The sequence below is a fragment of the Danio rerio genome, chromosome 25, assembly GCF_049306965.1.
Source record: "Danio rerio strain Tuebingen ecotype United States chromosome 25, GRCz12tu, whole genome shotgun sequence".
NCBI lineage: Eukaryota > Metazoa > Chordata > Actinopteri > Cypriniformes > Danionidae > Danio > Danio rerio.
This window is the reverse complement of record NC_133200.1, coordinates 26,052,469-26,072,500: the sequence shown is the minus strand read 5'-3', so window position 1 is coordinate 26,072,500 and position 20,032 is coordinate 26,052,469. Positions and strand designations below refer to the sequence as shown.

Sequence of the window (20,032 nt, the reverse complement as noted above, 5' to 3'; positions counted from 1 at the left end):
TAATTAACGCAGTGCTATTCCCTGAAGTTGGTACACAGGTGCTGACAATCTGACATTCTGAGGGTATGGTTAGATTGAGCATCAAGAAGTTGGCAAGCGCAGGTTGGACATGAAGTTAATGGACAGAGGAGAGAGTCGAGCTCATTTATAGCAACTCTTTAATCACAAGCAATAGATTTACAGAGCTTTCAAGTTTCAGAAATCTGGGCATCATTCTAAAGGGACTGTTAAGTCTGTACAGAGTGCTTAAATTAAATTGTTGCAAGCTATAGCTGGGTCAGTGTTGTGATATAATTATTGTATAGCTGTATAAATTAAAAATTCAAATCTAAATTTAAAATTTAAGTTCTACATACAATAACAGGTCTCACTTTTTATCAGGTATCCTTAACTACAACCTCAAATCAGAAAAGTATAACTCTCTCTCTCTCTCTCTCTCTCTCTCTCTCTCTCTCTCTCTCTTTATATATATATATATATATATATATATATATATATATATATATATATATATGTATATATGTGTGTGTATGTATGTGTGTGTGTGTGTGTGTGTGTGTGTGTGTGTGTGTGTGTGTGTGTGTGTGTGTGTGTGTGTGTGTGTGTGTGTGTGTGTGTGTGTGTGTGTGTGTGTGTGTGTGTGTGTTTGTGTGCGTGCGTGTGTGTGTGTAGTTATTTCTAAATTTATTTAGACTTGTATTTCATTGCAGACAATAAAACAAACATTATTGAATGTGTTCCTAATGATTTTTATAGGTTTTTTTTTCTCAAAATAAACATGCGTTTCAATTTTGGTTCTTGCAACACATTTTTAAAAAAGTTGGAGAGCATTTACCACTTTGTAACTTGCTATACCTTTTCACAACACTTAAAAGACATTTTGGGACTCGAGACACCAATTGAAGAAGTGTTTCAGGTGTAATTTTGTCCCATTCTTCCTGCAAATCTAAAGGACCTTAAAGGGTCTTAAAGGGCCATGAAATCCCCCCTTTTGGTTCAAGTGCTTATATTATTTTTAAAAATGCTTCATGATGGGCGCGGAGCTCTGCGAGCAGAGGGAGGATCGGGTGTGGCTGGCAGAGCAGGGGAAAAAGAGGGAAACAAACAACTGATGTCAGTTAGCATACAAAATGAGACACAAATCATGAGAAGATTTATAATTTTATAGTATAAAAAATGCAAAGAAATAAACTAAGTAACTTATTACCCTGCTACATATGTTATTTGTAATTTCACAATTTCATAACCACAATTTCTTATAATATTATAAAGATAAGGGTGACGTAGTGGCGCAGTAGGTAATGCTGTTGCCTCACAGCAAGAAGGCTGCTGGGTCGCTTGTTCGAGCCTCGCTAAGTTGGCATTTCTGTGTGGAGTTTGCATGTTCTCCCTGCGTTCACGTGGGTTTCTTCCGGGTGCTCTGGTTTCCCCCACAGTCCAAAGACATGTGGTACAGGTGAATAGTAGGCTAAATTATCTGTAGTGTATGAGTGTGTGTGTGGATGTTTCCTAGAGATGGGTTGCGGTTGGAAGGGCATCCACTGCGTAAAAATGTGCTGGATTAGTTGTCGGTTCATTCCGCTGTGGCGACCCCGGAATAATAAAGGGACTAAGCCGACCAGAAAATGAATGAATGAGTGAATTATAAAGATAATTCTGTTTAAATAAACATTATAAATGAGGAGGATTCTCTCCTCCTCAATCCCGGGCCTGAATGCAGACACAATGGATAGTAATGCAGCAGGTCTCTTGCCCCATCTATTTTAACCATTAGCCCTGCCGTTAATATGGAAAATTTTTAAAATAGGCAACTTTGTTGACAGCAGCACAGATAGGTGATGTGTCTGAATGGTAACAAACCCAACTGATAAAAGACAAAGTCTGCCATTCCCCAATTATCGTACAGCTTTGCTTTATCAGCCCTGACAGCATTGTGGGGGAAAACATGCAACAAAACCACATGGATCATGGAAATGAACACACATGACCCATGCCGTGAAAGGTTTTTTCATAAGATAAGAAAACTCAGCTATAAATAAAAATGAGAAACCGACACGTCATCACTCCATGTCACGGATTTTGATCCCGCCACAATTAATTTATTATTTTTTTTACACTCAGAAGATTAAATTAGCTGACAAAACCTCAAAGTTTTGCCCTCAATTAAAGCTAACAGGTGCTAACGTTGTCTTCTCAACACATTTGTTACATTCACAACAAATCTTTAAAAATAAGAAAAAGTAGGTACTCCAGGGTGTCTTGAACCTTTAAGATGGGCAACAGTGTGAGGTCTTTGTTGTTGATTTTGCACTTCTATTATTCTATTAGAGACAGGTTGGGACTGCAGACAGGCCAGTCAAATACCTGTATCCTTGTAAACAAAGGGCTTCCTTTTGGCACAGTACAGTTTTTGCTGGCATAAGTGGATGTAACTTTGTATTGTGGTACTTGACAAAGGTTTGCCCAAGTAGTCTTGAGCCCATGTGGTGATATAGCTTAAAGATGAAGGATAATTCTCGATGCAGTGCAAGCTGAGGGATCAGTGATCACAGTTGTTCAGTTTAGGTTTGCACTCATTGTCTTTTATGCACTGAAATTTAACTATGTTATGCGGAGTTGAAGGTGAAGTATCTAAACGTCTTCCTATCGTTCTTTGAAGAACATTGTTTTTAAACATTTCAATTATTTTCTTATGCATTTGTGGCAAACTAAAGATCCTCTTACTCATCTTTACTCCTGGACTAGACCTTTCCTCAATGCTGCTTTTGTACCAAAAAAAAAAAAAAAAAAAAAAAACATGTTTTTACACATTAAGTACATTGTAACAAATGATTAATTGCAGTGTGTCTTAAGTATGTATTACCAGGGGCGGAGTGAGACAAAAATTCAGCCCTGGCACTGTAGCCACACCAGCCCACATTACCACACCGACACAGCCTCACCCACGGACACGCATATTCACTACTTATATTGTACAGAAATAATATGAGAAGTACCATATGTATTTCTGCAAAAGATTTGTTATCGCACAAAAGTGTATACAAGTGCCATAGCCTCTGCTAGTAATCATCATATATGACCTGATGATCTGATGATAACTTTGATAGAAAAGTACAGTACGCAATAGGTTATAATTAAATATAATAAAAATACTGTAATTCAAACAACTTTTAGTACAATAATATTAACATAACTATTACTTACCCAACTATACTCTCTCCTGTGCTTCTGTTGCAACATTTTCAGTAACTGTTTTATTTTAGTCTACTCTATGAAAATTGTTTGGTTATAATATGTCACAAATTTTTGCTTTCTTCATTCACATAATTGAATGCTCTAGTAAAAACATTATATACAAAAGAAATGTGAAATAACCATAATATTTTTGATACTTACTGTAAAAGATATTCATGCCTCGGCTGGGTCAGTTGGTACTTCTATACGACAAAGCCGTATAGAAAATGAATGATTGAATGAATGAATGAATGTATGTAAAAATTTAAACCATTCCCATTTATTTAAACTTGACATATCTAATTTTTCAATCTCTTCAATGAGAGCCAGCTCCTTTTGATTAAACATATCATTGTTTACCAAGTCATTATTACACTTCCAAACATTGGATGTATTTTGAGGCTACTTGAGCACTGTTAAGGACAGAGTAACCATACAATGATCTGTAAGAGGGGCTGCTGAAATTTTCAAGTGGTGCTCGCTGCAGAGCCATTTGGGCAGAGCTGAGCTCCAGCGAGGGGGAGCTTGAGCTCTCGCTCCTCCTTTTTTGCACTTCTTCTACGAGTGATGTCACTGGGGGTAGGGTTAGGGGTGGGGTTGGTGTACGCATTAAAACAGCTTATAGGAGGATGAGCGAGAGCTCATGCTCCCCCTCGCTGGAGCTCAGCTCTGCTCAAATGACTCTGCAGCGAGCACCGTCTAGAAATTTTACATTCTGTACCATTTTTACATAGTTCACCAGAAATTAGCCAATAGTCTAATCTTAAACACTGTCCATTTCTTGAGAAATTAAACTATGTTCATTAAAAAGTGTCTGGGTTAGATACCATCCAGCAATCAACCACATTTGTATCTTTACATCAATTTAATATAACATCATTATACACAGAATGTGAACCTCGCCATGAATCAGCAACTATATTAAAGTCTCCCCCAATTAATACATTTTCAGTATTATATATTTTTTTTTCTATTCAGGGCCAGCCCGTGGCTTAGGCAGTATAGGCAAATGCTAAGGGCACTGTACATCCAGGGGGCACCAGAAATTAGCGGGGTTAAGTTGGTTTTGTATTTGATATTCCTGACACATTCAGTGATAGATGGCAATAACTCAAAAACCTCTTAGCCTAAAAAGATCTAAAGTGTGTTTCCTACAAAAAGACAAAGCTGGTTATGTTTCACAGCTGTCTTTTTCTTTTTCTTTTCACTCAACATTACGACCACTGCTCCGTTTAGTCGGGGATATGCGTTTAGCAGGGAGAGCTCGCGCTGAGCGGAGCTCTCAGTAAGTGCTTCTTTTTTCTGTTTTTTTTTTTTTTTTGCTCTATCCTGCATATTTTATTTTAAACACAACTAATTTTCTATTAAATGAGCACAAAAAGTTACTAAAGTAGTCTAATGCTTCATTCATTCATTCATATAGATCTGTGTTTTCTTACATTAACACCTCTGTTATCAAACAAAACACAATGAGAGATTCATCTGCTGCTCTTCACTAAATAACTATAGTAACTTTAATCAATATGCAAATACAATTAAAAGTTAAATAAATTTGATAGCTTTATTTAACTTCTGTATAAGCCGTTGTTTTTAATAGGTTAAACCTTTTATTTTATTGTCAATATTTTCTATTGTTTGCTATGTATTCTATTATTTGAAGCTATTTGTTGTCCCATATTTTTTACATCCTAATGTTGCTAATCAATAAATATCTATAGTGCTATCTGTTAGTTTTAACGTCAGCTAATGTTATAAAAGAGCATAGATGTTATGGAAAATAGTAATAGTTATGTAACAACCCCCATCATTACTTCCTCAAGCAAATGTGTAAATATTAGATCTATTTAGCAATAATGTTAATTGCATTGCCATATTTATCTGACGTTTTCCCAGCTTGTAGTAGTCGATCAAAAAGCTGTTTAGTTTCTTATGACTATACACTAGTAGTGGAATTTATTGCAATGTGACAGGGCGCCACCTGAAATCTTGCCTAGGGCACCAAATTGGTTAGGGCCGGGCCTGTTTCCATTTGTTAATCATATTACTAAGTTTTACTATTGTCCACTTTGGAGTTATATGCATAAATACAAAGTATAATGTAACATTTATTATGAATTTCTATTGCTACCATTAACCAGTGGCCTTCTGCATCACCTTTATGCGCAATTACAGAGCCTTCAAATCTGTTAAATCTGTCAGGCCTCTTCTAGGGCATGTAAGTTGTAATCATGATTCATAATAGATCTCCTGTTCTCCTCTGCCATCCACTTAACAGGAAATTGGGTGAAAAAACTTGTGTTGCTGCTGTAACTGTTCCTCAAGATTAACTTGGAGTTACTTGACTACTAGTTGAGTTTTTTATTTTTTTTTATCAATATGAAAGTTAGAACATTTTCAAACTATAAAGTCTGCTTAAATGCAACCGCTCACTCCGCCATCTTAAACCTTCCCCTCACATTGTGTCATGCATGATACTGTACATCATGCACGTTTTGTGCAAATCTTTTGGACGTGCTATGAAAGGTCAGCAGCAACTAGGGACAAAGTCAAGCTTACAGTCAGTTTACAACTGAAGCTTGAAGGTTAACTCGAATGCATTGAGGAATGCTGATGCGAGTCACATGAGTGGTCTTTACTGTATTATCCTGTGAGCGTAAGTAATTCAGAAGGATTTGAGAGCCAAGATCAATGTGCTGTTTTAGAACATAAGAGTCAGGCAGGTTCAGGAAATACTGTCTATGTTGCCGTTCACCGCTCTGATCTGCAGTGGCAGGTATGCATGCTAGGAATATTCCAGAAGACAGTGATGTAAATCAGAGATGATTGTCTTGCTTACAACTGGCACAATCTTAGGTTCAGTCTGTGACTTATAAGCTTTTTTTAGTGCTCGCGATTTTAGTGCTTACGATACCTTTTTCTCTTTCTTTTAAGATTTTATTTGGTTCCTTGTCAGTTCAAAGACATCTTATATGCAGTCTAGATGTATACGTCATCTTAAGCCTGATTTATTGAGAAGCAATGTTGATCTTGTGTTTGTGAGAATCAAATTAGAAAAGAATAGTTTGCTCAATAAACTGACAAGGATGCAGATTTGTATTAAAATAGTGCTAGTATTCCTGAAAAAAAAATCTGCTAAGGTATGTTATTCCTAAACCCTACACTTGAGTTTCAGCTGCACGGAGGAGATGATTTAGCTGTTCTCAGGTCCCAAATACTACTCTATCAGTTTGTGTGTATGTATACATGATTGGGATAGTATAATTGAGCCAGTATGTACAGTATTTTGTAATTGTACTGCATGCATTATAATATTTGACTGTTAGAATGAATTAACTTGAAGTGCTGTAAAAAAAAAAAATAAATAAAAATAAGGACTTCATGATACTGTTGCCATATGTCATATATAGAAACAACACCTTATACATACTTTACAACAACTGTTATTCTGACAGCTTTTACTTATTCCATTATTTTTTGCTGAATATTATAAAAAAATACATAATATTGTATTATTATGTATACAACATACAGTAGGTATAAATATTTCCTCCAGTATATTCATTCATTCATTTTCTTGTCGGCTTAGTCCCTTATTAATCTGGGGTCGCCACAGCGGAATGAACCGGCAACTTATCCAGCAAGTTTTTACACAACGGATGCCCTTCCAGCTGCAACCCATCTCTGGGAAAAATCCACACACACATTCACACACACATACTCATACTGGACTGTGGGGGAAACCGGTGCACCAGAAGGTGTGCAAAGGCAGGGAGAACATGCAAACTCCACACAGAAATGCCAACCAGTGACCTTCTTGCTGTGAGGCGACAGCACTACCTACTGCGCCACTGCCTCGCCCCCTTCGGTATATATTATAGCAAATAAATAACAAGTCTAGTATATCCAGGTGCATCAGAATAATGTAGCTAACAATGTTTAATATACTAGTCTTACCTGCATCTGAGCTAACTTATCTGAATTGTCCCCATCACTGCTCTTATGAAATGTCCAATCTGCATCATTCTCTTTATTTCTAAAACCTCATCATCACTGTCATGCAGGATGTGCCAGTTATGACCTTTTCTTTTTTCGCTTACCATACTGCATGGTGGTCGTCACTAATACACTGTCCCCTGTATTTAAATCTAATCAAATGTATAGCCAGTCAAATCTGATTTTATCTATAATGCAAATGCCATTAACATATGACTAATCATCTTTATATTTCTATCCATCCATGTTGTTATCGTTACAACCTAAAAGATCACAGCTGACATACTGACAGCACACATATTTGATTGATTTACAAAATAAAATATTTGCTAAAAACAAATATGTCCAAAATTAATATGTCATCATAACTTATTGTAGGCTATTTCTGATTGTTTGTGGGACTGACATAAGTTATTCCATTCAGCAACTACTCACAATAAACGCCAGTCTTTCAGAAATTGCACTGCAAAAAATAAATAAATAAATAAATAAACTGCTCATCATTTGACTTAACCAAAGCACATCATTGGCTAAACTAAGGTCTTTTATTAAAAAAAAATAAAAATACTTGAATGTTGGTATTAAAAAAACAGTGGCAGGGAAATGAAAATAAATATCATGTTGCCATATGACAACACCATGTGGTAGAGGGTTAAACCTGTAAAACATTCATATTATTCTAATGTAAGAATCATAAATGAAAACATTTAGGAGCTGGGATCACTAACAAACCTAAACTGTTGCAGTAAATTCCAGTTTGTATTTGTGATGTTTTTAATTGTTTACTTACCATTTTGATTGATTGATTGATTGATTGATTGATTGATTGATTTTTTATTCATTCTTACTGTGACTTCTAAATCTTGTCTATCTTTTATTTCTGTACAGGTGGAGCGAGAGATTGCCATCTTGAAGCTAATAGAACACCCTCATGTATTAAAGCTGCACGACGTCTATGAAAATAAGAAATATTTGTAAGTACTGTAGTTTGATGAAGGAGCGTAATGTTCTGCTAACAGTTTTTCAAAAAAATTTTTACTTTAGAGTTTTACTTTAGAAAAATGTACTACTTTTTTACATTTCTGTCTTGTTTCTAGTCCAAATATCTGAAAATTCATAAATCAAGAAACATTTTGTACACGATTAAATAGATTTTCTTGTTTTTAGAAATATTTAAAAAAAAAATTAAAAGCAAGCAAAATAATCTTGTTTTTTTTTTCTTTGTTCTTACTATTTTGCTTGTTTTAAGGAAAAACTTGACATATTATTTCTTAAAAAAAGAGAAAATATTTTTTACTTGTCTAGAAAATGCTTATTGATTTACAGAATCAAATTAAGAAATTTTGGCACATTATGAAAAATGCAAATGAAAATGCAAATGTGCCGAGGAAGTGGATTTACTTGTGCTTGACTGGCCTGCCTGCAGTCCAGACCTATATCCAATAGAGAATATATGGTGCCTGTACTGTACTTATTTTTAGGTATAATGGGACAAAATTACACCTGAAATTTCATAACTTGTTGTCTTCAGTGCCTAAATGTCTTTTAATTGTTGTGAAGAGTAATGGCAACTTTACAAAGTGGTAAATGCTTTACTATTCCAACTTAAATTGAAATGTGTTGCAAGAACCAAAATTTTAATACATGTTTAAAAAAAAAAAAAAAAAAAAAATATATATATATATATATATATATATATTAAAATTAAAATTAAAAGATAAACTCATTACGAACGCATTAAATAATGTTTGTCAAAGTAAATTTAGAAATGACTACTTTCTTTTTATCTATGTTTTTCATACGGTCTGTTTTTTTTTCTGATTTAGAGTTGTAATGATTTTTTAGATATTTAGTCTAAAAATGACAACAAAGCTTACAAAACAGTAAGAAAAGCATTTTTTCCCATACCAAAGTGTAGTTTTAGATATCTTAGAGTAACATGTCAAAGATCTATGCCATGATTAGCCATATTTGTGTGAAAGTGATCATTTTTATGTATTTTACATTTATTTCTTTATTTTTATTATTTCCTCAAGTAGTTTTACACTTACATCAGATACATGTCAGAGATCACACATCTGAATACACTCACAAATATAAGTACAAATTCTGTACATCCGCTTTCTCTTTTAGCAATATAAATGCTTTCCTTTTTGTGTGCATGTATATTGTTATATAATAAAAATAAATAAATTGATATAAAATAAATATTTATAAATAAATAAAATAAAATAAGAAAAAAGGGGGCGGGAGACGAAGAAATAAAAATAAATGAATAATTCAAATAAGATATACATGTACTGTACATACACATCAGCAACAAAACTATGTACATGTAGGGAGTGATCCTTCCGATTTTAGGTTAACTGAAAAGTTCAATTCTAATGTGATTTTGTTTAATTGCTCCATTTTTTTTTTCCGGATAAAAAAATTAATTATTCCATTTTCTCATTTACAAAAGCGGTAGATTGCTTTTATTTTATAAATTTACATCAATGCATTTAGGGTAGGATCTTTCCCTGTGACAACCATTTTCTTTTTTTGCCAATGCTCTTTTTGACAGCCACCAACAATATATTCATTAGATATTTATCTTATTTTGCAGTCATTTCATAGAAACAAAATATAATTAGAACTGCAAACTCAAAATGTGGAATTATAGAGCAAGAACAAAGTTTTGTGGTCTGTTTAACTTAAAAGTTGGCAAAAATGCAAGTGTAAATGTGTTTGATCTTTAAAGGTTTCAGAAGCGAGGGATTCTGCTGGTGATAAAACACTCTTAATGATGAAACTGTGAAGCAGCCTGTTAGTCATGGCAGTTTGAGAGCTGCTAATGGGGCCACGAGTCATCCTTCATGTAAACACCATGATAATTCACTTAGCATTTTTGGCGTCAACAAATCCTTATAAAAATGATTTGTTTATTTCATCACTGCCTTGTTTATATTTTTCTTTGATTTTAAGGCACTGCATGGTTTTAATATTTTTAATTTTGGTAATATTTTTAAAAGTGCCATAGAGTGAAAACCTGGGTATACCTAGGCATAACTGAATAATACGAGATCAGTACACAGAAATGACATAGAATTAGGTCCCTAAATATTTGGACATCGATACAATTCTAACATTTTTGGCTTTATACACTAACAAAATAGATTTGAAATGGGATGAAAATGTGCTTTAACTGCAGACTGTCAGCTTTAAATTGAGGTTATTTACATCCAAATTAGATGAACGCTGTAGGAATTACATCAGTTTGTAAATGTGCCTCCAACTTGTTAGGGGTCCAAAAGTAATTGGACAGAATAAAAATCATAATTCAAACTTTTGAATTTTGATTTTAAACCAATGAGACTTAAAATTAAATCCAACTGAATGTTTTATCATGAGTACTTTTTACAATTGCCTTACCCTCACTTTGCACTGTGCACTCTTGGTTCACATTCTTTCGAAGATGTCAGCCAGTTTTTTTCTCTGGCCTGTATAACCTAGAAGCAAAGAGATCACTTTCAACCCTACTTTATTGTTTAAGTGAATAAATGCTTGAAGGTGGAACTGTCTTTAACAGACTTTTAATGACATATTAAGAAAAAACAGATCATTTATTGAGGTTCATATATAGACTTATAGCTAAATGAATGTTTTTAGATTTGATGCTATGCACTTTACATGCTGGTGTTCTCCTAAATATTTATAAACCAAAATGTTTTGGTTTAAAAATGCACAACATTATCTATGAATCTTGCACTCAGGGATATGCCAAATATTTTGTCCAATCATAAACACCGTTGCATGCTATTAGGGGCAGAGGTATTCTCAAAGCATTTAATCTATTTACATTTACTGTAAACACTTGGCAGATGCTTTTATTCAAAGTATCTGTTTGAACAAAACATTAGACATTCTGGATCCATGTACACTTAAAGTGTGTAGCACTACTGTAAGTAGGGCTGAGCAATATGGAGCAAAAGGAACCTATCATTGTTTTCTTGAACAATCTTGCGATTTTGATTTTAATCATGATATTGACACACACAGACATTTTATAGTGTGAATCTGAAACATATTTCCAAAGGAAAACAATTAGATCTTAATATATAATATGACTCTAAAACAGATATAAGGAAAAATCACAAATAAAGATATAATAAATTACTCTAGAATAGGTCTATGGCAAAACAAATAAATAGACTGTATGTGTGCGCCGTCAATCACAAGTAAGGCTTCGATGTCCTGTTTAACCACTTATCATAAGTATTTGTGTGTACTTTTGTACGTGTACTTTTCTATGTGCCCAATTTATTTCTTTATTTTTTTGTCGTGCATTTATCAAAGACCTCTTTGTGAAGCTGACTTGAAATAGGCCGCTCACATATGACGTCCTTTGCGTGCACAAGTTCGTTGTTTCCAATGGAGGGGTGCGGCATATTGGGAGTGACGCATGCATGTTTTCCATGCAGTTGAAAACATCTTTCATTCCTTGTATGGAATATACACATTTTGGTAGACTAAGGGCATACTTACACTATGTACAGTTGCCTTGAACCGGGCCGAAGCATGCTTGTACCCCTTCCCATCTCCCCTGACACCCGCACTCACATTACATACGGGCCTGGGCACGCTTGCATCATCAATGATGCGCAGTTCAGTAAGCGCTTTTGCTCAGCACAGTAAGGATTTCTCTAGTTATATTGTTTTAGTCATTTGCGATGCGGTGAAACGCAGTCAGATATTTCGCCATACAGATTAGCCCCTTTAACTTCTCATAAACGACCGTAAAGTCCCTGTGCTGCAGGAATTATGAGGTTTGCTAAAGGTGCAGCTGTCGTGCAGTGAGGAGTTTGCGTCTTTATTTAAAACAGTGTGTGTTCATTATACTGTAAGTATGATTAATAAATCCATATGAAACAATCCAGTAAAAGTCACGTTTCGTCTTCGGTCTTGGGCTCATGTGCACTTTCACTCACACTACAACCATACCGAGCCAAAGCCAAAGTGAACCGCACTCTGGCACACCACTTCCAACCAGGCCAGTCCAATACAGTATAATGGATTCAAATACTACAAACTCATTGAGTCACATTAAGCAATGCAAAGCAGTGCTTTAAACATATAAGCACTCGATTATTATATGGCAAATCAAGATTGAATCAAATCTCATTGTGAATCATTGAATGGATTATAAATGCATGAATCGCACATTAAATTGGTTATTTAACCAAATATTAGCCTCACCCCTATTGTTATTGTTAAAAAAAAGGTAAATCCAATGAGTTTTTTTATATTTGAGAATTTGACTGTTCCACTTTATACCACAAGACTAGCAATAAAACATCTTTAAATACAATTTGTAGTATGTAAAGTAAAATGCTCAGCATTTATTAGTACACCCCTCACAAATGTATCTTTTAAATTCATATTTTAATAGGAAGCTATATAATATTATATTTGTGCATATCTATAAGATTAGTCAGTACTGATGCCAAATCTAGAGCATATATAACAAAAAAACACTTACGGTAACGGTACAAAAATCTCGGTAATAATCTAGATTAAAATGGCTCATCTGAATTCTGCCGAATGCATTCAGAATACTGTATGTGTGCTACTCAAATAAAAAAGTGTTTGAGAGCAGGTTTCTCAAGCCAGGTGGCGCATTAGACCAGGGCTCATCTCCTGTTTCCAAAATGCATCACAAACTGCTTGAGAAACTGTTCTACCATGATAATTGGTGATGAAAATAGCTTATGTTCAATAAGATGCATTTGTGTTTACTAACTGTTTATTCAGTTAAACACGAATTTTGAACTGTAGGCCTACATAAGCTCCAAACAGCGAATTTATTATTATTTTTTTTGATCACCTCAATCTGACTAATGTTATAACTGAATTAAACAGAAATGGAATTAAGACATGCGGAGTATGTATGTATTAGCGGCATTATTTAAGTAAACAATGCGATCAGTTAACACCATCATATAGGACTTTTTTTTGTCATATTTTCCAACAAGATCCACAGACGTGGCTGTCAGTAAAGGACTGCACACACACACACACATTGCGAAAAGCGTAAGTTTTTTTCTCTCCATTTGGCGTGCGTTATTAAATTTCGTAACACTCTCACCAGTCCTTACTCCTTATTTGCGTTTAATACCCCAGTTTGTCACGGCGGCATGAATGAAATGTTCATGAGTCAAAGTGAACCTGCCGAACTGCAGTTAAAGTCAGCCGTCCTGCTGAATTTTGAATTCAGCCGTGGTTCATGGTTCTGATCACACACTTCTTAACGTCCCTCCCAAATGTTCTACTTCTGTAAGATTTTTGTTTGGGTTTGTAATGTAATTTTTTCTCTTGTGTCTGTTTGCAGGTATTTGGTTTTAGAGCATGTGTCTGGCGGAGAGCTATTTGACTATCTGGTAAAGAAGGGCCGGTTAACACCCAAAGAAGCTCGAAAGTTCTTCAGACAGATCATCTCAGCCTTGGACTTCTGCCACAGTCACTCAATATGGTGAGTGTGACCAGCCATTTCAGAACATGTTTTTATGGAAAGCACAAATTAAAATGCAAAACTTCAGCAGTGCATCTTAAGAGCCAGTCCAGCCTTTAGTTTTTCCCACCTTTTCAATTTTAATAGATTATAGGTGACCAGCAAACTGGCACAAACTTTTCTATTTGATGCTTGTTAAATTCGTATTCATACCCTGGGGCTTCCTATTAGAACCATCAAGATTTCAGACTCAAAAGCTTTTTTTTTCTCTCTTAAAAATTGTCTGAGGAAAAAAGGCACGTCGCCTCTCATTGTTTTTCTTGATTTATGATCAGAGTCTGTTTTTTAGAGGGTTTGGATGGTCTGAGAGAGGATCTGCCATAGTGAATCTAAATGCACAGCTTTTTTTTTAATGTTTGAAAGGTCTGAGAGCAGAATTACCTTCAAAAATCTAAACGATTAAGGGATTTTGCACATTTAAGTGGTCATGAAGTCTGCATACAGGCTTTTAATTGTAAGCTCAAAAGTATGACCACGTCAGTTGAAGACAAAATCACTATAATCTTTTGCTCAAAAAAAAAAAATCATTCACTTCTTCAGATTTTTTGAGCTTCTTGATAGCTTTTCACACATGAGTGGCTTTTGCACTTTTAAAACCAAAAGCTCTTTATCCAATTGATTACATTTTGTCATCATGAAAAAAATCTCCGCAGTACAAACATTTCTAGACATATTTCATTTGGCAAAATATGTGAAGCTATTATTTGTATAAGATGGTAATGTAGTTTGTTTTTGATAATTGGCCCTGTTTGGTTCACTGAAGCATAAAGAGGTGTTATTAAAACCTGAAAAGGGTGAGGGCTAAACCAATGATGTATAATAATAATCATGTTCTTTTCCAAACATCATTGGCAAATGTTGACTTTTGAACTTTGTCATCAGTTATAATAGAGGAATTACCAATCTACGTCACATGACGTCACACGGGTTCCCGGTTGCAAAAAGAGACTGGTTGCGATAGCAAACATGTCGTGTTGTGAGGTAGCATGCCAAATTCCGTCAAAATAGAAAACTAAACTTTTACCGTACACCACACTGCTTTTAATGCCAACCACAGACGTCTTTGGCTAAAAGGGAGCTGAATCGAGTGATGACCTAATTAAAAATGCTGGACTCTGCAGTTCTCATTTCATAACAGGTAAGTTCACACTATGCTGAATCATACACATTACTGCAACAATGATTTCAGCAAAAATTCTTAAATATGATTAATTAAACTGAGGACACTAAAATGCTAAGAATGAAATGTAAAATGTGTAGGTTCACATACCCTTCTATACAGGTGCAGTTTGCTGTCAGAATGCAGTAGTTTTGCTTGTTGATGATTACGCAGGCCTTGTAGCTCAGTCTTTCTTCCTTGTCCTTGGCTAGGCAGAACATTATTTTTTAGCACTAGAAAGTTTAGAATTTGGATCATTATTTCTTGCACATGACCACACAGAACAAAAGTGTAGGCATCCAAAGACTTGTAGGCCTTTAACTTCTCACTTGTAAAATCACTTGGAAATAGTTGTATATTTCGGGCTGTATGCTTGGCCATTTCATAATTTCATTTCATCCATTCAAAGGGTGCTTTCTCAAATAAACCTGTCAGCAAACTCCACTCACTTTAACGTTAATTTTGCCAAATAACTGTGCTTATCACTGGGTGACGAGCTGTTATAATATGCTGAAAGCATCAAGTAAATAATATATATAATATGTAATCAATATAACTTATATCTAAGACAACAACAAACTTTGTATCACATCGGATGTCATTCCCTCATTGTAAATGGTAGCATTTCTGCAACCTTGCTGTGCGTGCATCCTGAATGTTTACAAACATTCATCTATTGAGCCTTTAATTTCAGAAATTAATTAATTTTGGAAATTTTTAGACACTTGTCCTGTACTGTAATCAAAAACAGAATAAAAAACTGAGAAATTCTTTATTTAAAAACACAAGGTCTTCAAAATTCTAAAGTCTTGTACCTCAAACAATTAATGAACATTTTAGCAACATTTCAGAAATCACATTTAAATCTTAAAAATATTGAGTTCCTCAAATTGTATTAAAGTTCTTTGAACATGAATTTTAGAAAATGACAGGTTCAAAACATTACTATTACTCATATATGTTAATGTCATTATTAAGTGTAAGTGAAATGTTAAGTAAAGGAAAGACTTTCATGGCACTACATGTGGTGCAGGTATGAATTACAACAGTGCTTGATTTGAAAGTATAGGTGCTTTTAAAAGTCCTTGAAAGTCCTTGAATCTGCTGTTTATAAAAGAGTGAGAACCCTGTCTAAGCTAGGTTTAAACTGTAAAACATAATCTGACAAAAAGACATAAAGACTTTTCTAACTAAACTAGGGCCAGACAGAATCTAATTAGATCCACTTATTTGGCAAACAAAGCAAGTCTCTCATATAATACATCTAAAAGACAAAGACAGAAAATACTACTTATTACTTTAACTGTATTGTAAATAAATCATTATAAAATATTTAATATTACTATTATTTTATCACAATAATATTAGTGACAAGATTAAAAACTAAATAAATATAAATGTACACACAATTACACAAGTAAATAGACTCAATGATGGGTTAAAAATCAGCGGAAATCTGTGGATTTCTGCGCACGCAATTTTCGTGTGGGCCTAGTCATGCAACAAATGCAAACAAACAAAAACAAACTTATTTTAAAGTTATACAAAGTTAAAAATGTTAAGTCATTTTGATGTAAGTTTAGATGACTAGAAAATGTAACTTGATTCAACTTAAATATATAAGGCAGCAATATTTATATACTGTGGCAGAGCACATAGTATTTGGACTGACCATAGCAGGTCGACACATGTCAAGGTTTTTTTTTTTTTTTTTTTTTTTTTGGGCCAACAGTCACATTTACTGATTAGCGATGGTGGAAAGAGTACTGAGAAATCATACTCAAGTAAAAGTTGCATTACTTGCCTAAAAATGAAGTGCAAGTACAGTAAAAGTATCTGTTGTAAATATTACTCAAAGTAGGAGTAAAAGGTAGACATTTCAAAAGTACTCAAGAGTGGTAAGTAGTAAGTATTATGCCATAAAAAGTTGATGTGTTTCCCAGAGATGGGTTGCGGCTGGAAGAGCATCCGCTGCGTAAAAATGTGCTGGATAAGTTGGTGGTTCATTCCGCTGTGGCGACCCCGGATTAATAAAGGGACTAAGCCGACAAGAAAATGAATGAATAAATGAAGTTGATGCGTTTACATGTATTTTGTACATGTGTGTAAACGTAACATTCTGTAGTGCATTGAGTTATTGACCAGCAGACACAAAGACATTAATGTTGGGTAAGATTTAGGTCATGACATCAGGTGACCAAAATTCAGTGTCTAACCAGCATCTAATCAAATGACGTTGATATTTGATTGATTTTAGGTTGTTTGAAACTGACCAAAATCCAACGTTTAGCCAACATTTTAAACCAACGTCATAATGACATCAAAAACTGACATTTATTTGTCAGGTATGGCAACCAAAATCGTCCACACAACGTCAAGCTGTAACATCATTAGACGTTAATATTTGGTTGATTTAGGGTTGGCCATTGGACATTGACGTCAACCTGATTTTCATTTCCAAACAAATTGCAACGTCTCCACGATGTTAGAGTACATCGTCTTGTGCCTGTTGGCTGCTTAAGGCCCTTTCGGTCATAAAACAGTAAACATCCATCATCGTCTCATCAGCGACGTGCATCTAAACAGTCTCTGGGTCAATGCATGTAAAGATTTTGAAAATCCCCTTAGACACTTTTAATGTTTCATAATAAGTCACCCACGTCATGAGGTAGTTTATTATCATGAGAATGACCTTCTATATGTGATTTGATTGGACAGGAATCACAGGACTGATTTTTCTAATCTCCATAGACAAGAAAAAATAAAGTAGTGACTACAGATTGCAGGAAAGTAGTGGAGTAAAAGTACCAATACAGCACTAAAAATTTACTCAAGGTAAAGTAATAATACACATTTTTAAAACTACTCAGTAAGTTACAAATCTTTGGAAAAATACCCAATCACAGTAATTTGAGCATTTATAATCAGTTACTTTACACTACTGCTAATTAGTTAACAGGTTCTACACTCCTTGTTGAGATATTCTCATATTAAAACACAGTGTTCCAGGACACTCTATAGGCATGGGCTGGTATTAGATTTTGACGGTGTGGTAACCTTGGATAAAAAAGTCACTGTTTTACGGTATTGTGATTACTGCTCTATTATAAATTCTTTTTAAATGTTTTTGTAAAAAAAAAAATTCCTTTGAACACAAAATATTTTGTTTTGAGAAACATTTTAAATATTTTGTAAACGTAAACATGTCAGGCTAAATAATTGAAATAAATCATTAACATAGTCTTCTTTAGTTAAAAAAAAACATTTCATTAAAATTTAAAGGTGCATCTATGGATATTTTGTTCTGCTGAAGATACTGTTTTCCTAAAAAACTTTAAACAAAATGTAAAAAAACAAACAAACAACAACATTAACAAAAAAAAAAAAAGCGTACAAAGACCGTTGGTGTTTTAAAAACCCTGACTTTCCAAACCACGGTATACCATGAAACGGTTATCAACCCATGCCTACTCTTGTACTATAATTACATTTTCCAAGGGTGATGGTACTGTTTGCATGCACTTCATATATAATAAATGATAATCTCAACACAAGTTTTATACCTAATAAATAATAATCTCAACAATTATTTCATACATAATAAATTATCTCAACAAATGCAAATCTTTACTTTGAGCTGGACCTCTGAAACATTAAGAGATGAAACGGATAACACCTGTATAAATCTAAGGAATATTGAGTGTTATCAAGCTAATCTGTTTAGAGATAAAACACAGTAAAAAAGGTAAGGTTACATACAGTTCATTCATGTTGTCCCAACAGAAATCCATTAAGTTAACGTAACTAATTTAAGTAGATTGAACATAAATCTATTAGGTTTCCCCCACAAAAAATTACAAGAATTGTGTTGTTTCAGCCCATTTTAAATAAATAGTTTGAACAAGTAGCAAAAGTAATTTTTTGAGTAAAGGAAGGTATTATCAATTTGTCAGTATTGTTCTTTACACCGCACTCCAACAATTGTGCTGTACATTTTTAACACACAGTTAACATACAGTTTAACATAGAGCTAAAAAGAAAGTAATGTTCCTCATAAAGAAAGAAAGAAAAAAAAAAAACTGTTTACCACTTTGGGAGTAAAACATGCAACCTCAGTATCCAAATGATTAATGCCATGCAAAATGCATACATAAGTGTCATATATGATAAACACAGCCACAATCTGACTCTCTTTGTGCACCTTTATTGTGTCTGCTAAACTCAACAGACCAGTGTCTTGCTGTTTCTCGTGTCTGCATCATTTCTTAGAGCTGGAGGCCTCACACAGAGCAGCAGTAGGGGCAGTATGCTATACCAGTGATGAGAAATGTCCCTGTCATGCTGTCACACTTCCCCAGCTGTTTACTTGCTTCATACAGTATGTGACTGAGAGGAACCCGTCCTCGCTCATCTCAAGCTGGGACAGTCAGCAAGGGATGATGGGAGAATTACCTAGCCAGTATTTTCCTTTTCCATTTCTGTCCTTTTCCATTTTTGTAACATGCTACGTGACATATTTTGTAAGTTTACAAGCTGTTGTACTGGTGTCTTCCTGGGGCTGAACACTCATTTTGCTGTACTGTAGATATTTGTTGTTTGTTTAAATGAGCTGAAACAACACAATTCATCATGGTTTTTTAGAAACAACTAAATTATTTTATGTTCATTTCACTTAAATTTGTAAAAACTAATTGGTTAACTTAATTCCTTCATATTTTCCCAACACAAATCGATTGTGTGTAGCCCAGCATTTTTTACAGTGCACCTTTTAATGTTCCTTCATGTTTTTGTGTATCTATAACTATAGTAAATCACTTTCTGGTAACCTTATATCATTCACAAATCCTGCTGAGACTGCATTTAAGTCTTTGGTGAGTGTATGACATCTGTTTTAAAAAAGAAAGCATAATTATTCCTAAGTATGTGAATTAATTATGCTAATTAAGCATATTCTGCATGTTTATGATAACCTTCATCTTCATTTTTCACCTCTTTGGGTTAACTGATACAGCTGGAATTAAAAATGCCTGTTGCGTTTTACAAAATGATATCAAAACCACAAAAGCACACCTATACTGTACATGCAGTTCATTGTAGTT

The 20,032-nt window shown here is 34.3% G+C and overlaps 1 protein-coding gene across 15 annotated transcripts in view; it reads left to right on the top strand.

Annotated features, from left to right (window-relative positions):
* Nucleotides 1-20,032, top strand: part of brsk2a (BR serine/threonine kinase 2a) — a 324,106-nt gene that overhangs the window by 198,634 nt on the left and 105,440 nt on the right. For all 15 annotated transcript variants that reach the window (XR_012400417.1, XR_012400416.1, XM_073943185.1 and 12 more), the window contains exons 3-4: nucleotides 8,116-8,201; nucleotides 13,595-13,735. Coding sequence is in view for 13 of the 15 variants with exons in the window: in XM_073943185.1 (XP_073799286.1) it covers nucleotides 8,116-8,201; nucleotides 13,595-13,735 (227 nt within the window). In the remaining 2 variants the exon portion in view is untranslated. The remainder of the gene's footprint in view (nucleotides 1-8,115; nucleotides 8,202-13,594; nucleotides 13,736-20,032) is intronic.